Source organism: Haliotis rubra, unplaced genomic scaffold, assembly GCF_003918875.1.
Source record: "Haliotis rubra isolate DU_JTF1 unplaced genomic scaffold, ASM391887v1 Scf96, whole genome shotgun sequence".
Taxonomy (NCBI): Eukaryota; Metazoa; Mollusca; class Gastropoda; order Lepetellida; family Haliotidae; genus Haliotis; species Haliotis rubra.
This window is the reverse complement of record NW_025767701.1, coordinates 2,199,307-2,215,205: the sequence shown is the minus strand read 5'-3', so window position 1 is coordinate 2,215,205 and position 15,899 is coordinate 2,199,307. Positions and strand designations below refer to the sequence as shown.

The 15,899-nt window shown below is 40.8% G+C and overlaps 1 protein-coding gene across 1 annotated transcript; it reads left to right on the top strand.

Moving 5' to 3' along the window:
• The first annotated feature begins 9,951 nt into the window (after positions 1-9,951).
• LOC124265097 (myosin regulatory light chain 2, smooth muscle minor isoform-like) lies at positions 9,952-14,295 on the top strand. Its single transcript, XM_046699889.1, has 3 exons — positions 9,952-10,044; positions 11,115-11,355; positions 13,737-14,295. The coding sequence occupies exons 1-3, from the start codon at positions 9,952-9,954 to the stop codon at positions 13,946-13,948; spliced, it is 546 nt and encodes a 181-aa protein (XP_046555845.1). The 3' UTR covers positions 13,949-14,295.
• Positions 14,296-15,899: the final 1,604 nt, after the last annotated feature.

The window sequence follows — 15,899 nt, the reverse complement described above, 5'->3', positions numbered from 1 at the left end:
GAACGACTTCTGAGCATGAGTGGTATGACTCTTTTTTGAAATCTTGGTAAAAATACCATGTTTGATAGGTCTCTCAAAAGTAAACACCAAAGGCTTAAGCTGTAAGGATATTGCTGGACATGTAGTAGAGGATTCACGGGTTTGAGACACCAAGCGATTTGGATCTTGGTGTCGAGAACATGTGAACCATCGTATTTAGCGCATGCGCATTGTGAAATCCTAACGTCAAACTGTGACGTCATGCAAATTTCATTCAAATCGGAGCTTTACTAGGGTAACGACGTGTTGTCGGTTGGCAGCTGAAATGGAAGCACGTCAATATAAGCAATTAAAAATAGAGCTGAATTAGGTATTATATACATACGCTTATGTATACACATAAGACTTACGCTTGGAAATAACAAAATGGTAGATTTGGACAGCAATAAAACACACGCTAGACCTGGATAAGATATAATATAACTTTTGATTATCATTAGAACTATTAAACTACTACATTCGGCAATATATATCTAAAATACAATACATTGTACAATTGACTTTTCAGTAAAACATAGCACTCATCTTCCACCTCATCCTTAAAATATAACACAAATTCTCTCATTTAAAAAATGCCATCCAGCCATTGGCCATCATCAACATGCCTTCAGGATATGTGTCGACAAAACGAATATAGGAACAATATGAGCTTTGGCATGTATTCAGATCTCGAGTTTATAGCTTACAGTTTTGACATATGATTTTGTCTCTTGACAAGATTCTCGATTAGTGTCATTCATAACATGGAACAAGGAGACTGGTTTCTCCTTCTTCGTTTACCTCTGAACGAGCGATCCGCTATATGGCTGAAATATTGCTGAGTGCGGCGATAAAGACACAATGTCACACATTTTCGACAATATTTTGGCTGATAGCTAGTATTATTGAGAGATATACATTATCTAGTTTTAGTTTGGTGTGATACAGCGTCTTTAAACAATACACCAACCAACCTCGGTTCGATTCCTCACATGGGTACAATGTGTGATGCCTATTTCCAGTGTTCCCCACTGTGATATTGCTGGAATATTTTTAAAAACGCTGTAAATCTATACTCAGTAACTCACTCACCTACTGTGCTACGTAAAATTGTGCTATACAGAATTGCGGTTTAGTGGTACCCCTGGTATTGTGGTTGAGATGTACCCAGTGGTACGGATCTGATTGAGAGACACTCGTGGGGCGCACTTCTCGTGCATGTATGAGTGAGTGAGTGAGTGAGTTTAGTTTTACGCCGCACTCAGCAATATTCCAGCTATATGGCGGCTGTCGGTAAATAATCGAGTCTGGACCAGACAATCCAGTGATCAACAGCATGAGCATCGATCTGCGCAATTGGGAACCGATGACATGTGTCAACCAAGTCAGCGAAACTGACCACCCGATCCCGTTAGTCGCCTCTTACGACAAGATAGTCGCCTTTTTTATGGCAAGCACATGGGTTGCTGAACATTTATTCTACCCCGGATCTTCACGGGTCTCGTGCATGTATGAGATACACCTACTTATAAATAGAAAATTAATAAAACATGGAAAGTTATTAGTGTTAAGGTGGCACGATAATGGATATTTTTCATTTGAAACCTAAACCATTGTCTCTAGGTTTCAGAAACTGCCAATTCGGCCTGACGTTAATATATTTTTCAAACGCAGTAACTTTATTGCCATTCTACTCTGACCTAATTTAAATCGAGTTCCTGCGTATCAGACCCGACATGGAACCAGCAGCTAACTGGACCAGTCTGTGAAAGGGAAGTCAGGTTTGTCGGTTAATTTTTCCAAACATTATAACCTGAAAATTCTTCGTCAAGGGAAAACCAACAACTGTTTCCTCATTCTAATAAGTTGTCAATAAGTGACATCGTGAAAAATAAACCCACAAAAATACGAAATCAGTTTAATTATTTGGCTGCCAGGCAACAACTCCCTTGCTTGCACAACACAGAATGACTCGACCTGATATATTTTTTTGTTGATCGTTGCGGGGGCGAAGGCTTTTATTTTCTGCAAGACTAAGAATATTGTAGTGAATGCAGCCGGTGTAATCAATTTAGAACCTGCAGAGGAAACGATTATGTCCAGTTACATTTGGACCGGTGGGCGAATCTGTAGCTTAACTCATTTGTAACTGATATTGTAAACCAATAGTGAGTGCTTTCCGCAATCTGATTGGTTAATTACCCTTGTCTAATATTGTTCGACATACCTGCAAATGATGGCCTAATAACCGCACATTAATACGTTGGCACTAATACCGTACTACTTTCGCTGCATGAATTTGCATAATTGAGGAACATTACCACCTCAAATTCTTTGTCTGGGATTTTGATACAATCTTTGAAGACGACAAATTCTTGGAAGAATTATTCAAAGGTGAGGGTGTATACAATCACATGGCACATAATCATATGTGATCAGATAACAGTAAAGTGATTGAAGAGCCATAAAATAATATCCTTCAATGATGTTTATTCACAAATGAACTGCTCCGCAAATTTCAAGCATTCGAGTATTTAATTTGGTACAATATTCCAAGTTTAAAGATTATTATTCAACCAAAGAATAAGTTAATTATACTTGTTTCTAGATAATGATCTTCCAAAATACACCAATCCCAGCACTCCGGACGTTTCCACTTCGAAAATCCAGCGCTAACGCTGAACCGGCTCCATCTTGTACACCGAGCGTCCCTCCACAGTCCCGCTTTGCTAAGGTTGATGAGAATGGCCTGAGGGAAATAATTGATGGGTCATTATCGAAAGCAACTGAGAGAAATACAATTTTCTTCAGAGGTGTGCAACGTTTAACATTTTGTAAACATGTAAACATGATTTAGTTCCGAGTAGTAAATGTCCCGGTTCGGAATAAATGCCGTGAAATTGAGAATTGATGACACGAATAAAAATTCCGCACACACGGCAAATATTCCATCGAACAGGAACAAACACCGTAGGCCTAACTTATTCCAGTCATTATTGAATGCAATATGGACTCTTCCAACTTGTCAACATCCGGGATGTCTACTAACTTCAACTTGGTTACATACTGACTGTAACTTGGCTACTGACTGACTGTAACTTGGTTACATATTGACTTTAACCTGGTTACTGACTGTAACTTGACTACATATTACTAGAATGCAGTCTAGAAAAATCCCACCGACACAAGCCCAAGCATATCAAAACAATTAAAAATGTTGAAATCTTACCTTTTGTGTCCGGTTTCATCCTTCATGTTGTACAAATCCCACATGAATCCCAATAATGAATCGTTCTTTCAACATCCGAAATCTGTCGTCGATATCCGCGATTCCGTTGGGTACACCTCACTTCAGTCACGATGCGTTGGAAAAATTCACTGTCACAAATGATGAAAAACATCTCCAAGAATGCCAAGTTGCCACACACATACACAAATCACTGCCTTCGCGCAACAGCCGTCATTCTGCTATCCCATGCCGGAATCGAGTTGAAAGTTTAAAATCATACTGCACCGAATCCAGCAGTGTACGGAAGAGGTCGTACTCGGCCATTTTGCAGGGGTCTGATCGCCAACGCGTCGATTCTCGTGCCGTTGCCCCTGTTTCATCATCTTGGCCCTTTTCACACTTGCAACGTTCTTCAATTGTATCCGTGATGGGCGACACACGATCGCGCTACATTGAAAGAACTCCTTGGAAAAAGGCTTCTCACTACAAATTGGTTTACAATATCGCTTGGTTTACACAATCCAGTGATCGACTGCATGGGATACGACGTGTGTCAACCAACGCCGTCGGTTTTAAACTAAATTTGCCTATGTTGAATTCCAGTGAATCCCGGAAACTGAACAAACCAAACTATTTATCTTCTAATTTATTCCTGTAACTTTGATGATTTCATCTACCTCTACATCCAACAAATGTGTGACAGAGGTCAAGGCCGGATAAATAGAAATATCCGATTAAAATAACATCCGAAATCCATCACGGGTGATCAATGAAGTACATATTGTTTGTGAAGCAGTCATAAAATCCGACTTTATTTATTGTCTAGTAAATCCGGGTATTTCACGAGATGAAAGGACAAAGGAGTAGTGAGTGAGTGAGTTTAGTTTTACGCCGCACTCAGCAATATTCCAGCTATATGGCGGCGGTCTGAAAATAATCGCGCCTGGACCAGACAATCCAGTGATCGACTGCATGGGATACGATGACGTGTGTCAACCAAGTCATGAGAAAGCCTGACCACCCGATCCCGTTAGTCGCCGCTTACGACAAGCATGGGTTACTCAAGACCGATTCTAACCCGGGTCTTCACGGGTCCAGTCAACATCAGTATCAATACAGGGAAGCTACCATATAAGCACTTTATTTACAATATAGTCTCGCAAGAACGTGATTTTGTTTGTCTGTTGACTCTCTGTAAATAATAGAAAAAAATCCAGTTATTTGAATCGCCAACAGTAACTATAAACCAATGACACGCTTTCTCTTTCTGTCCCAGTATGTCCCAGTAATGTTCAAGGAAGGGATTATCTGACGCTGTGACGACACCCAACAGTCTTGTCATTCATTCAGCTAGTAAGATATTCCAACACCCAAAACACAAAGGCTGTACAAGTGTTCATGCAATGCAGTGCAATGAGTGAGTGAGTGAGTGAGTTTAGTTTTACGCCGCACTCAGCAATATTCCAGCTATATGGCAGCGGTCTGTAAATAATCGAGTCTGGACCAGACAATCCAGTGATCAACAGCATGAGCATCGATCTGCGCAATTGGGAACTGATGACATGTGTCAACCAAGTCAGCGAAACTGACCACCCGATCCCGTTAGTCGCCTCTTACGACAAGATAGTCGCCTTTTTATGGCAAGCACATGGGTTGCTGAAGACCTATTCTACCCCGGATCTTCACGGGTCTGCAGTGCAATGACATTGATAGACTGGTATGAGTGTTTTCACGAGGTTCAAGGCCCCGTTTCACAAAGCAATCGTGGCCCTAAGGTGATCGTAACTCCCATACTTTAACATAGACTTACGACCAGTCGTAGCGCTACGATCACCTTGTGAAACGGGCCCCAGTTCTGTTGGTCAGACTGACGTAACACGAGGCTGGTTGTTGCGTTTTTGCCACATGTGTGACAGTGAAGTAAGTCACATCTAGGCCTACCGCAATAGCTCTTATCAATTTAATTGGCTCAATTATTCTCAATGACCAATACATCAAGGTACGAATACACTTCTCCGACATGACGTTTTGCAATATTTTATCATGTACTACACCTAGATTTTCGAAGCTCTCTTAGCGCTAAGATAGTCGTAAGTTAATGTTAATGTATGTCACTTACGACTATCTTAGCCCTAAGAGAGCATCGAAAATCTAGGCCCTGATCTCCAGTAATCGAGCACCTTTTGATGCACGTGTTGCCTCGGGAATGTTTTCCCGATCATGCTCTATAAAGTGACAGGCTCTAGGTTTTGTTTAACTTTACATTAATTTACATCATTTTGATTATATCCAAGAAGCCAAAGTATTGCAAGTTATCATGTTAATAATCAAGACTCATTCGAGACTTGCTAAATAAAATCTACATATTTAAGAAAATCGATCTGATCTTTGTTTATCATGCAAAAACATACAGCGGGGAGAAAAGGAGGGAGGGAGGCAGACGCCGGGCGATTGAGTGAGTGAGTGAGCGAGTGATGTGGAGTGGAGTGAGTGGGTGAGTTAATGAGGTCGAGTGGAGTGGAGTTGAGCGAAGCGGAGTGAGTGAGGAGTGGAGTGAGTGAGTGAGTGGAGTGAGTGAGTGAGTGAGTCGAGCGAGCTTGATTGTGGATGTGGGGTTTCTCCATACGTGGATCATTAATGGAGTGAGTGAGTGAGTATGTTGGGTTAAATGCTGGTTTGACAAGGACTCCCATTAATTAATGACCTGACTGCTAGTTGTATAAGGGATACCCCGCTGGTTCAGACCGTCTATCACATTCGGGTATCATCAAACCAAGCATTATAACTGTGGCTAGTGTAGAATTTGACCTCACTCACATGGGAACCCGAAAAGCGTCAACTAGGCAGCTCTACACAATGAGGTAAGGCGACAACCCTCCCCCCCCACACACACATATTATTCTCCCCGGAAACCCCCGAAAACCCACACCTTCTCTCCGTCAACTATAACGACGTCCCGTCTATTGTATGAACGAACACCATACAAAGGATTACAGAAGAGTATTGAAAATGTTTACGCCACGTTGAAACACGTATTAAACATGTACCTCTGTCGAGGCGTGTGGCAGATTAGACAATGTGACGACTGACTGGCTGGATATACGGATACTGCACCACAGCTCTGTCACCCCTCTACCCAAGGTGAGTGGACGAACTTTATCTATCCCAACTACAGCTAGAAATTATTGTATATTACTGAACGTACAGCTAGATACAGTGTATATTACTCAACGAACAATTACATGTTGTGTCCAGTCATGTGTCATATACATACTTCATACAGTGTATATTACTGAACGTACAGCTAGATACAGTGTATATTACTGAACGTACAGCTAGTATATACAGTGTATATTACTGAACGTACAGCTAGATACAGTGTATATTACTGAACGTACAGCTAGATACAGTGTATATTACTGAATTACAGCTGATACGTGTCATTACTGAACGTAGATAGATACAGTGTATATTACTGAACGTACAGCTAGATACAGTGTATATTACTGAACGTACAGCTATACAGTGTATATTACTGAACGTACAGCTAGTGTATATTACTGAACGTACAGCTAGATACAGTGTATATTATTACTGTACGTACATTACTGATACAGTGTATATTGTACTGAACGTACAGCTAGATACAGTGTATATTACTGAACGTACAGCTAGATACAGTGTATATTACTGAACGTACAGCTAGATACAGTGTATATTACTGAACGTACAGCTAGATACAATGTATATTACTGAACGTACAGCTAGATACAGTGTATATTACTGAACGTACAGCTAGATACAGTGTATATTACTGAACGTACAGCTAGATACAGTGTATATTACTGAACGTACAGCTAGATACAGTGTATATTACTGAACGTACAGCTAGATAGTGTATATGTATATTACTGAACGTACAGCTAGATACAGTGTATATTACTGAACGTACAGCTAGATACAGTGTATATTACTGAACGTACAGCTAGATACAGTGTATATTACTGAACGTACAGCTAGATACAGTGTATATTACTGAACGTACAGCTAGATACAGTGTATATTACTGAACGTACAGCTAGATACAGTGTATATTACTGAACGTACAGCTAGATACAGTGTATATTACTGAACGTACAGCTAGATACAGTGTATATTACTGAACGTACAGCTAGATACAGTGTATATTACTGAACGTACAGCTAGATACAGTGTATATTACTGAACGTACAGCTAGATACAGTGTATATTACTGAACGTACAGCTATATAGACACTGTGTATATAGTAGACACTACTGAGTGGTACCACTTCATACAGTGTGAATTACTGAACGTACCACTTCATACAGTGTCTATTACTGAACGTACCACTTCATACAGTGTCTATTACTGAACGTACCACTTCATACAGTGTCTATTACTGAACGTACCACTTCATACAGTGTCTATTACTGAACGTACCACTTCATACAGTGTCTATTACTGAACGTACCACTTCATACAGTGTATATTACTGAACGTACCACTCCATACAGTGTATATTACTGAACGTACCACTTCATACAGTGTCTATTACTGAACGTACCACTTCATACAGTGTCTATTACTGAACGTACCACTTCATACAGTGTCTATTACTTAACGTACAACTCCATACAGTGTCTATTACTTAACGTACAACTCCATACAGTGTCTATTACTGAACGTGCAACTCCATACAGTGTCTATTACTGAACGTACCACTTCATACAGTGTCTATTACTTAACGTACAACTCCATACAGTGTCTATTACTGAACGTACCACTTCATACAGTGTCTATTACTTAACGTACAACTCCATACAGTGTATATTACTTAACGTACAACATCATTAAGTGTATATTACTTAACGTACAACTCCATACAGTGTCTATTACTGAACGTACAACTCCATACAGTGTCTATTACTTAACGTACCACTCCATACAGTGTCTATTACTGAACGTACAACTTCATACAGTGTCTATTACTGAACGTACAACTCCATACAGTGTATATTACTAAACGTACAACATCATACAGTGTATATTACTTAACGTACAACTCCATACAGTGTATATTACTGAACGTACAACTCCATACAGTGTATATTACTGAACGTACAACTCCATACAGTGTGTATTACTGAACGTACCACTTCATACAGTGTATATTACTTAACGTACCACTTCATACAGTGTATATTACTGAACGTACCACTTCATACAGTGTATATTACTGAACGTACAACTCCATACAGTGTATATTACTGAACGTACCACTTCATACAGTGTATATTACTGAACGTACAACTCCATACAGTGTCTATTACTGAACGTACAACTCCATACAGTGTCTATTACTGAACGTACCACTTCATACAGTGTATATTACTTGTATATTAACGTACAACTCCATACAGTGTATATTACTTAACGTACAACTCCATACAGTGTCTATTACTGAACGTACAACTCCATACAGTGTCTATTACTGAACGTACCACTTCATACAGTGTCTATTACTAAACGTACAACATCATACAGTGTATATTACTTAACGTACAACTCCATACAGTGTATATTACTTAACGTACAACTCCATACAGTGTATATTACTTAACGTACCACTCCATACAGTGTATATTACTGAACGTACAACTCCATACAGTGTATATTACTGAACGTACCACTTCATACAGTGTCTATTACTGAACGTACAACTTCATACAGTGTCTATTACTGAACGTACAACTCCATACAGTGTATATTACTGAACGTACCACTTCATACAGTGTCTATTACTTAACGTACCACTTCATACAGTGTCTATTACTGAACATACAACATCATACAGTGTATGTATGTATATTACTTAACGTACAGCTCCATACAGTGTATATTACTGAACGTATATTACTGAACAGCTCCATACAGTGTATATTACTGAACGTACCACTCCATACAGTGTATATTACTGAACGTACCACTCCATACAGTGTCTATTACTGAACGTACAGCTCCATACAGTGTATATTACTGAACGTACAGCTCCATACAGTGTATATTACTGAACGTACAACTTCATACAGTGTATATTACTGAACGTACCACTTCATACAGTGTATATTACTGAACGTACAACTCCATACAGTGTCTATTACTGAACGTACGTACTTCATACAGTGTATATTACTGAACGTACAGCTAGATACAGTGTCATTACTACTGAACGTACAGCTACTCCTGATACAGTGTATATTACTGAACGTACAGCTAGATACAGTGTATATTACTGAACGTACAACTCCATACAGTGTATATTACTGAACGTACCACTCCATACAGTGTATATTACTGAACGTACCACTTCATACAGTGTCTATTACTGAACGAACCACTTCATACAGTGTCTATTACTTAACGTACAACTTCATACAGTGTATATTACTGAACGTACAACTCCATACAATGTCTATTACTTAACGTACAACTCCATACAGTGTATATTACTGAACGAACCACTTGATATAGTGTCTATTACTTAACGTACAACTTCATTACGTTCCCTCAACACAACGTAGAACTGTGGCTCTATTTGATCGTTCAACAAAATACAAAGCAATGAATTCCTTTAGCATTGGCGTACACGAAGTGTGTTGTCCATTTCCAGTTGTACACGACGATGGCACAGATGCGCATCCATACCCGTCGCCGCTCCCGGAAACTGTCCAATGTGTTGTCCATGTTTGACCCCACCGTTATCCGGGAATACAAGGTAAAATAATTAGTGGGAATATACGGTAAACAGTGATTAAATCTAGGTTCATTATTTATCGGGAATATACGGTAAACAGTGATTAAATCTAGGTTCATTATTTATCGGGAATATACGGTAAACAGTGATTAAATCTAGGTTCATTATTTATCGGGAATATACGGTAAACAGTGATTAAATCTAGGTTCATTATTTATCGGGAATATACGGTAAACAGTGATTAAATCTAGGTTCATTATTTACAGGGAAAATCTAGGTTCATTATAATATGGTAAAATGTACTTAGACTTAGGTCCATTAATTACCCAATTTAGATCCGGAATGACCACGTACATTGGTGTACATATGACCTTGACCTTGTTTGACCCAGGTCAAATCGGGAATGTCAAGTAATTAAATTGTCATGTCCATGTTTGAGCGACACCTGATCAAAATAGAAGATAAAGTCACTAAGTGCCGTGCCGAGCCTTGTAGCTCGGATACATAATGATAATAATAATAATAGTAAGGGCGGATCCAGGATTTGGGAGAAGGGTGTGTGTGTGTATGTGGGGGGGTGAGGGGGTGGGGAGAGAGCGTCCCGCACTTGATTGATAATAATAGTCCATTTATCATGCGCATTTATCCATGAACAATGTATGCTCGATACGCCCCCAAACAATCTGATTATTATTACCACTAATAACCCTAGCTGCATGTAGAGGGTTATTATCCCATGACTTCCACCGGGTACCCATTTTCTACTGGGTGAACAGGGACATTTTTTAACAAACTCACTTGCCTGACGTGAGACCACGTCTATCACACGTGCTTCGTTGTGGGGCAATGACTGAAGTCCTAGAAACTCTCAGAAGTCAAGCTGCCAAACACGGTCACCCATTCAAAGACTCTCCGCGCCCAACGTTGCAGAACTTCACCTGATTTGTGACCTGAGCTCTATGCACACCACCACACTTGGTGGATACAGGAGAATGAGATCAGCGATCAATATACGGTAAGTACGACAATATTACAGTCGACAATCGTTAATTACGACAATCTTAATCTAGAAGAACCATCGGTTATAACAGGAGGCGTTCACCATGATCGACCAGAACGGCGACGGGTTTATCGACAAGGACGACCTGCGGCAGATGCTGACGTCCCTCGGGAAGCAGACAACCGACTCCGATCTGGACGCCATGATGAAGCAGGCGACGGGACCCATCAACTTCACCATGTTCCTCTCAATGTTTGGACAGAAGCTGGAGGGTACTGATCCTGAAGACGTCATCGTGAACGCCTTCCGCTGCATTGATGACAGACGAAGAGGTGAACACAGATTACAACAATGATATTTACAGTTGCGGGGTTTTTTTAGACATGTATTAGTGAGTGAGTGAGTGAGTGAGTGAGTGAGTGAGTGAGTGAGTGAGTGAGTGAGTGAGTGAGTGAGTGAGTGAGTGAGTGAGTGAGTGAGTGAGTGAGTGAGTGAGTGAGTGCGTGAGTGAGTGAGTGAGTGAGTGAGTGAGTGAGTGAGTGAGTGAGTGAGTGAGTGAGTGAGGAGTGCGTGAGAGTGAGTGAGTGAGTGGAGGCAGAGTGAGTGAGTGAGTGAGTGAGTGGTGAGTGAGTGAGTGAGTGAGTGCGTGAGTGGTGAGTGAGTGGTGCGTGAGTGGTGAGTGAGTGAGTGAGTGAGTGAGTGAGTGAGTGTGAGTGAGTGAGTGAAGTGAGTGGTGGTGAGTGAGTGAGTGGTGAGTGGTGAGTGAGTGAGTGAGTGAGTGAGTGAGTGAGTGAGGTGAGTGGGAGTGAGTGAGTGAGTGAGTGAGTGAGTGAGTGCGTGAGTGAGTGAGTGAGTAGAGTGAGTGAGTGAGTGAGTGAGTGCGTGGTGAGTGAGTGAGTGAGTGATGAGTGAGTGAGTGAGTGAAGTGAGTGAGTGGTGGTGAGTGAGTGAGTGAGTGAGTGGTGAAGAGTGAGTGAGTGGTGAGTGCAAGAGTGAGTAGGTGAGTGAGGGAGTGAGTGAGTGACGGAGTGAGTGGTGAGTGAGTGAGTGAGTGGTGGTGGTGAGGAGTGAAGTGAGTGGTGAGTAGTGGTGGTGAGTGAGTGAGTGAGTGAGTGAGTGAGTGAGTGAGTGAAGTGAGTGGTGAGTGAGTGAGTGCGTGAGTGAGTGAGTGAGTGAGTGAGTGGTGGTGAGTGAGTGAGTGAGTGAGTGAGTGAGTGAGTGAGTGAGTGAGTGAGTGAGTGAGTGAGTGAGTGAGTGAGTGAGTGAGTGAGTGAGTGAGTGAGTGAGTGAGTGAGTGAGTGAGTGAGTGAGTGAGTGAGTGAGTGAGTGAGTGAGTGAGTGAGTGAGTGAGTGAGTGAGTGAGTGTACCCATGTGGAAAATCGAAACCGAACGCTTTAACCACTAGGCCAGCCCACCGCCATTTATTAGAAGTTATACTAGTAGTAGTAGCAGTAGTAGTGGTGGTGGTGGTGGTAGTAGCAGCAGCAGCAGTAGTAGTAGTAGTAGTAGTAGTAGTAGTAGTAGTAGTAATAGTAGTAGTAGTAGTAGTAGTAGTAGTGAGTGAGTGAGGTTAGTTTTACGCCGCACTCAGCAATATCCCAGCTATATGGCGGCGGTCTGTAAATAATCGAGTCTGGACCAGACAATCAAGTGATCAACAGCATGAGCATCTATCTGCGCAATGGGGAACTGATGACATGTGTCAACCAAGTCAGCGAAACTGACTACCCGATCCCGTTAGTCGCCTCTTACGACAAGCATAGTCGCCTTTTATGGCAAGCACATGGGTTGCTGAAGACCTATTCTACCCCGGATCTTCACGGGTCAGTAGTAGTAGTAGTAGTAGTAGTAGTAGTAGTAGTAGTAGTAGTAGTGGTGGTGGTTGGTGTAAGTAGTAGTAAAACTGGTAGTGGTATTAGCAAACAGCGTAGTTATATAAGTACCATATGCACTCTGTTCTTACTAGACGTATACGGAGTCATTGCAATAGTAGTAGCCTTGATGGCAGACGTAGACGTGACAAGAAATGTAACAGACAGACATATTAATTTCAGTAATACGCCCACCGCCCAAAATACATACATGATAATTTGTCTAATTTTGGTAGGTATAAAGCATTGTTAGATAACCGCTCTTAACATTTGCTGGCTTGTTCATACACATGTATGTATATGTTAAACGTATAGTTGGTAGCATAGAATTTAAGAGAATGAATTAATAAACAGCAACATATTGTAAAACTGGGCTATAGATCGCCAGCAAGTGAAAGTAGACAACTATTGACCATGTGGACTTACAGTACTTTTGCTACCTGTATGGACCCTAGCTGGATTTACATCACCCCTTCAGCTGTTGGCGATTGCAGTTAAAATCACAAATATACTGCATTTAAAAAGTCTAGTAAGCTTAAATTTACTTTGAATATTTTGAGACTTTCGCATCCCAGGAGGACAATGGAACGGAGGATGGTCTCCTTTTAACAAATTTTCATGAATGTATCGTGTAGCAGTAGTAGTAGTAGTAGTAGTAGTAGTAGTAGCAGTGGTAGTAGTAGTAGTAGTAGTGGTAGTAGTAGTAGTGGTTGTTGTTCATGAAGATGATGATGATATTGTTGTTATTGGTGGTGTTGTTGTTAATGTTTGTAATGCCGCTACAATTTAACAGTGCTGTTTTCTAATACATGTAATATCCAATGGTTGTTATCTACCCTAGGTTTTATCCTCGAAGATGAACTGCGCAGCGACTTGACAACGATGGGGGAAAGATGGACGGATGAGATGGTGGATGAGCTGTTCTCGGATGCACCCATCACCGACGGCAAGTTCAACTACACCGAGTTCACCAAGATGCTGAAACATGGCAACAGGGAGAAGGAGGATACGGAGGAAGAGATCACAGCGACACCTGGTGGTGGTTCTGCCTGACAGGAAGAGCCCAATATCAGGGATATCTGGGTCCTGTTTCACAAAACTATCGTAGCGCTTCGACTGTCGTACCTCCTATACTGTAATAGTTAGAGACTTACGACAGTCGTAGCGCTACGATAGCTTTGTGAAACTGTGCCATATTACGTGCATAGCGATGTCGTCATTTATAGCTGTGACGTCATTGAATATTTTGCGTGGTCTAACTGTGACGTCATAATGGTATTTCGCCTCTCACACCAACTCCGAATTCAAGTTGACCTTTGATCGTTTTGTTTGTTTGTTTGTTTGTTTGTTGTGTTATGCCACACTGAGCAATATTCAAGCTATAAGGCGGCGGTCGGTATAAATCGTGTCTGAAGACAATCCAGTGATCAACATCATGAAAATCTTTCTACGCAGTAGGGATACGATGACATGTGTCAACTAAGTCAGCGAGAGTGACCACCCGATCCCGCTAGTCGCCTTTCACGACGAGCATGGATTACTGAGGACCAATTCTAACCCGGATCTTCACGGGTTAAGTAAACCGGAATCCGTGGCTGGGTAATTGAGTTTTAATATACTGAGTCAAAGTTTAATGAAGACTTGATTGAACAATGACTATTCATCCCTGTGACCACGCCCATGTTAACAGGTAAAATTGTGCCCCAGAAAGCACATTTACAGAATTTCAAAGACACTATGTCTAAGAAACGCCGCTGTGTGCTATGGATTGTATTTGTTTATTAAAATCAAATTATAACATATGTTAGAACAACGTATTCTTTAAGGGCGCCAATATAGTTCATGTTTTTATATTATAAAATTAGTTTCTTTTGCTCTTCACTTGAAAATAAATGATTCAGAATTGTACAAGAGAATATTACAACTTGTCTGTTTCGATACCGAAAGAACACTCGTGAAGATAAATTATCTAGTCTGTACTAGTATTAAATGCATATTGTTTGTTGACTAAGGAATAAATTTTCATTTGATTTGAACTTGGCAGGGCGCTACAAGAGGAGTGAAATGCAGTCCGTAATTTGCCATAAAGACATCCACACACAGTATGCTTTGTCTATTGAATGAATTTTTGACTGGTCGTGGCGGTGTTACGAAATACTGATGCACAGTAAACTCAATTTCCCGTCTGACCCCTATGTCCTTCAACATCTTTTGGGAGTCATAAGATCTACTATTATACTTCACTACCGGTATAAGTGTGCCCCCGGCGTTCATTATCTTACAAGTACTACTTATTTCTTACAATATTGGATCCTTTTTTTGTTTTCAGATGTATCCCGCTCATTTTTGAAGTATAAGTGTAATGTTGGAAGAAAGCCCAGTGCGCTGCAGGTTTGGCGTTGACAAACCTATAATTATTTAATTAGAAGCAACAACTTAAGCTATTTACAGTGTCCAAGGGACGCTACTCTGTATTGCGAATTGCCGCGCCTTACGAATACATTGTCTGACCTCGTCAAGGAAGGTTGTGGGATAATGACTGGTGGAAGTCTATCTGTGTGTCCGGCACACAGGGCTGTCCCGTGTAACCTCACCCTGGAGATAAGATACTGACTTATACAGAACGCTAAATAATAGTTTGGTTCTCGTCCAGAGAGAGGGAAATATATTCAAGATCTCGGAGTGACATATCACGGTACCATGTACGCATGAAAATATTATTGTGACACTTCTAATGAATATGTATGTACCTTTGCTTGTCATATCGTATAGAGACATAATCAATACGTATGTACATACGCCAGCTATACATATAGACATACAATGCCGGGTCAAATGAATACGTATAGACATATACTGGCTCAAGATAATACGGATTCATAATGAAAACGTATAGACATATACTGGCTCAAGATAATACGGATTCATAATGAAAACGTATAGACATATACTGGCTCAAGATAATACGGATTCATAATGAAAACGTATAGACATATACTGGCTC

Coding starts and splice junctions, on each gene's coding strand:
- LOC124265097 (XM_046699889.1), top strand. CDS start 9,952: ATGGCACAGATGCGCATCCATACCCGTCGCCGCTCCCGGAAACTGTCC. Junction 10,045..11,114: donor CCGTTATCCGGGAATACAAG/GTAAAATAATTA, acceptor CGGTTATAACAG/GAGGCGTTCACCATGATCGA. Junction 11,356..13,736: donor CATTGATGACAGACGAAGAG/GTGAACACAGAT, acceptor TATCTACCCTAG/GTTTTATCCTCGAAGATGAA.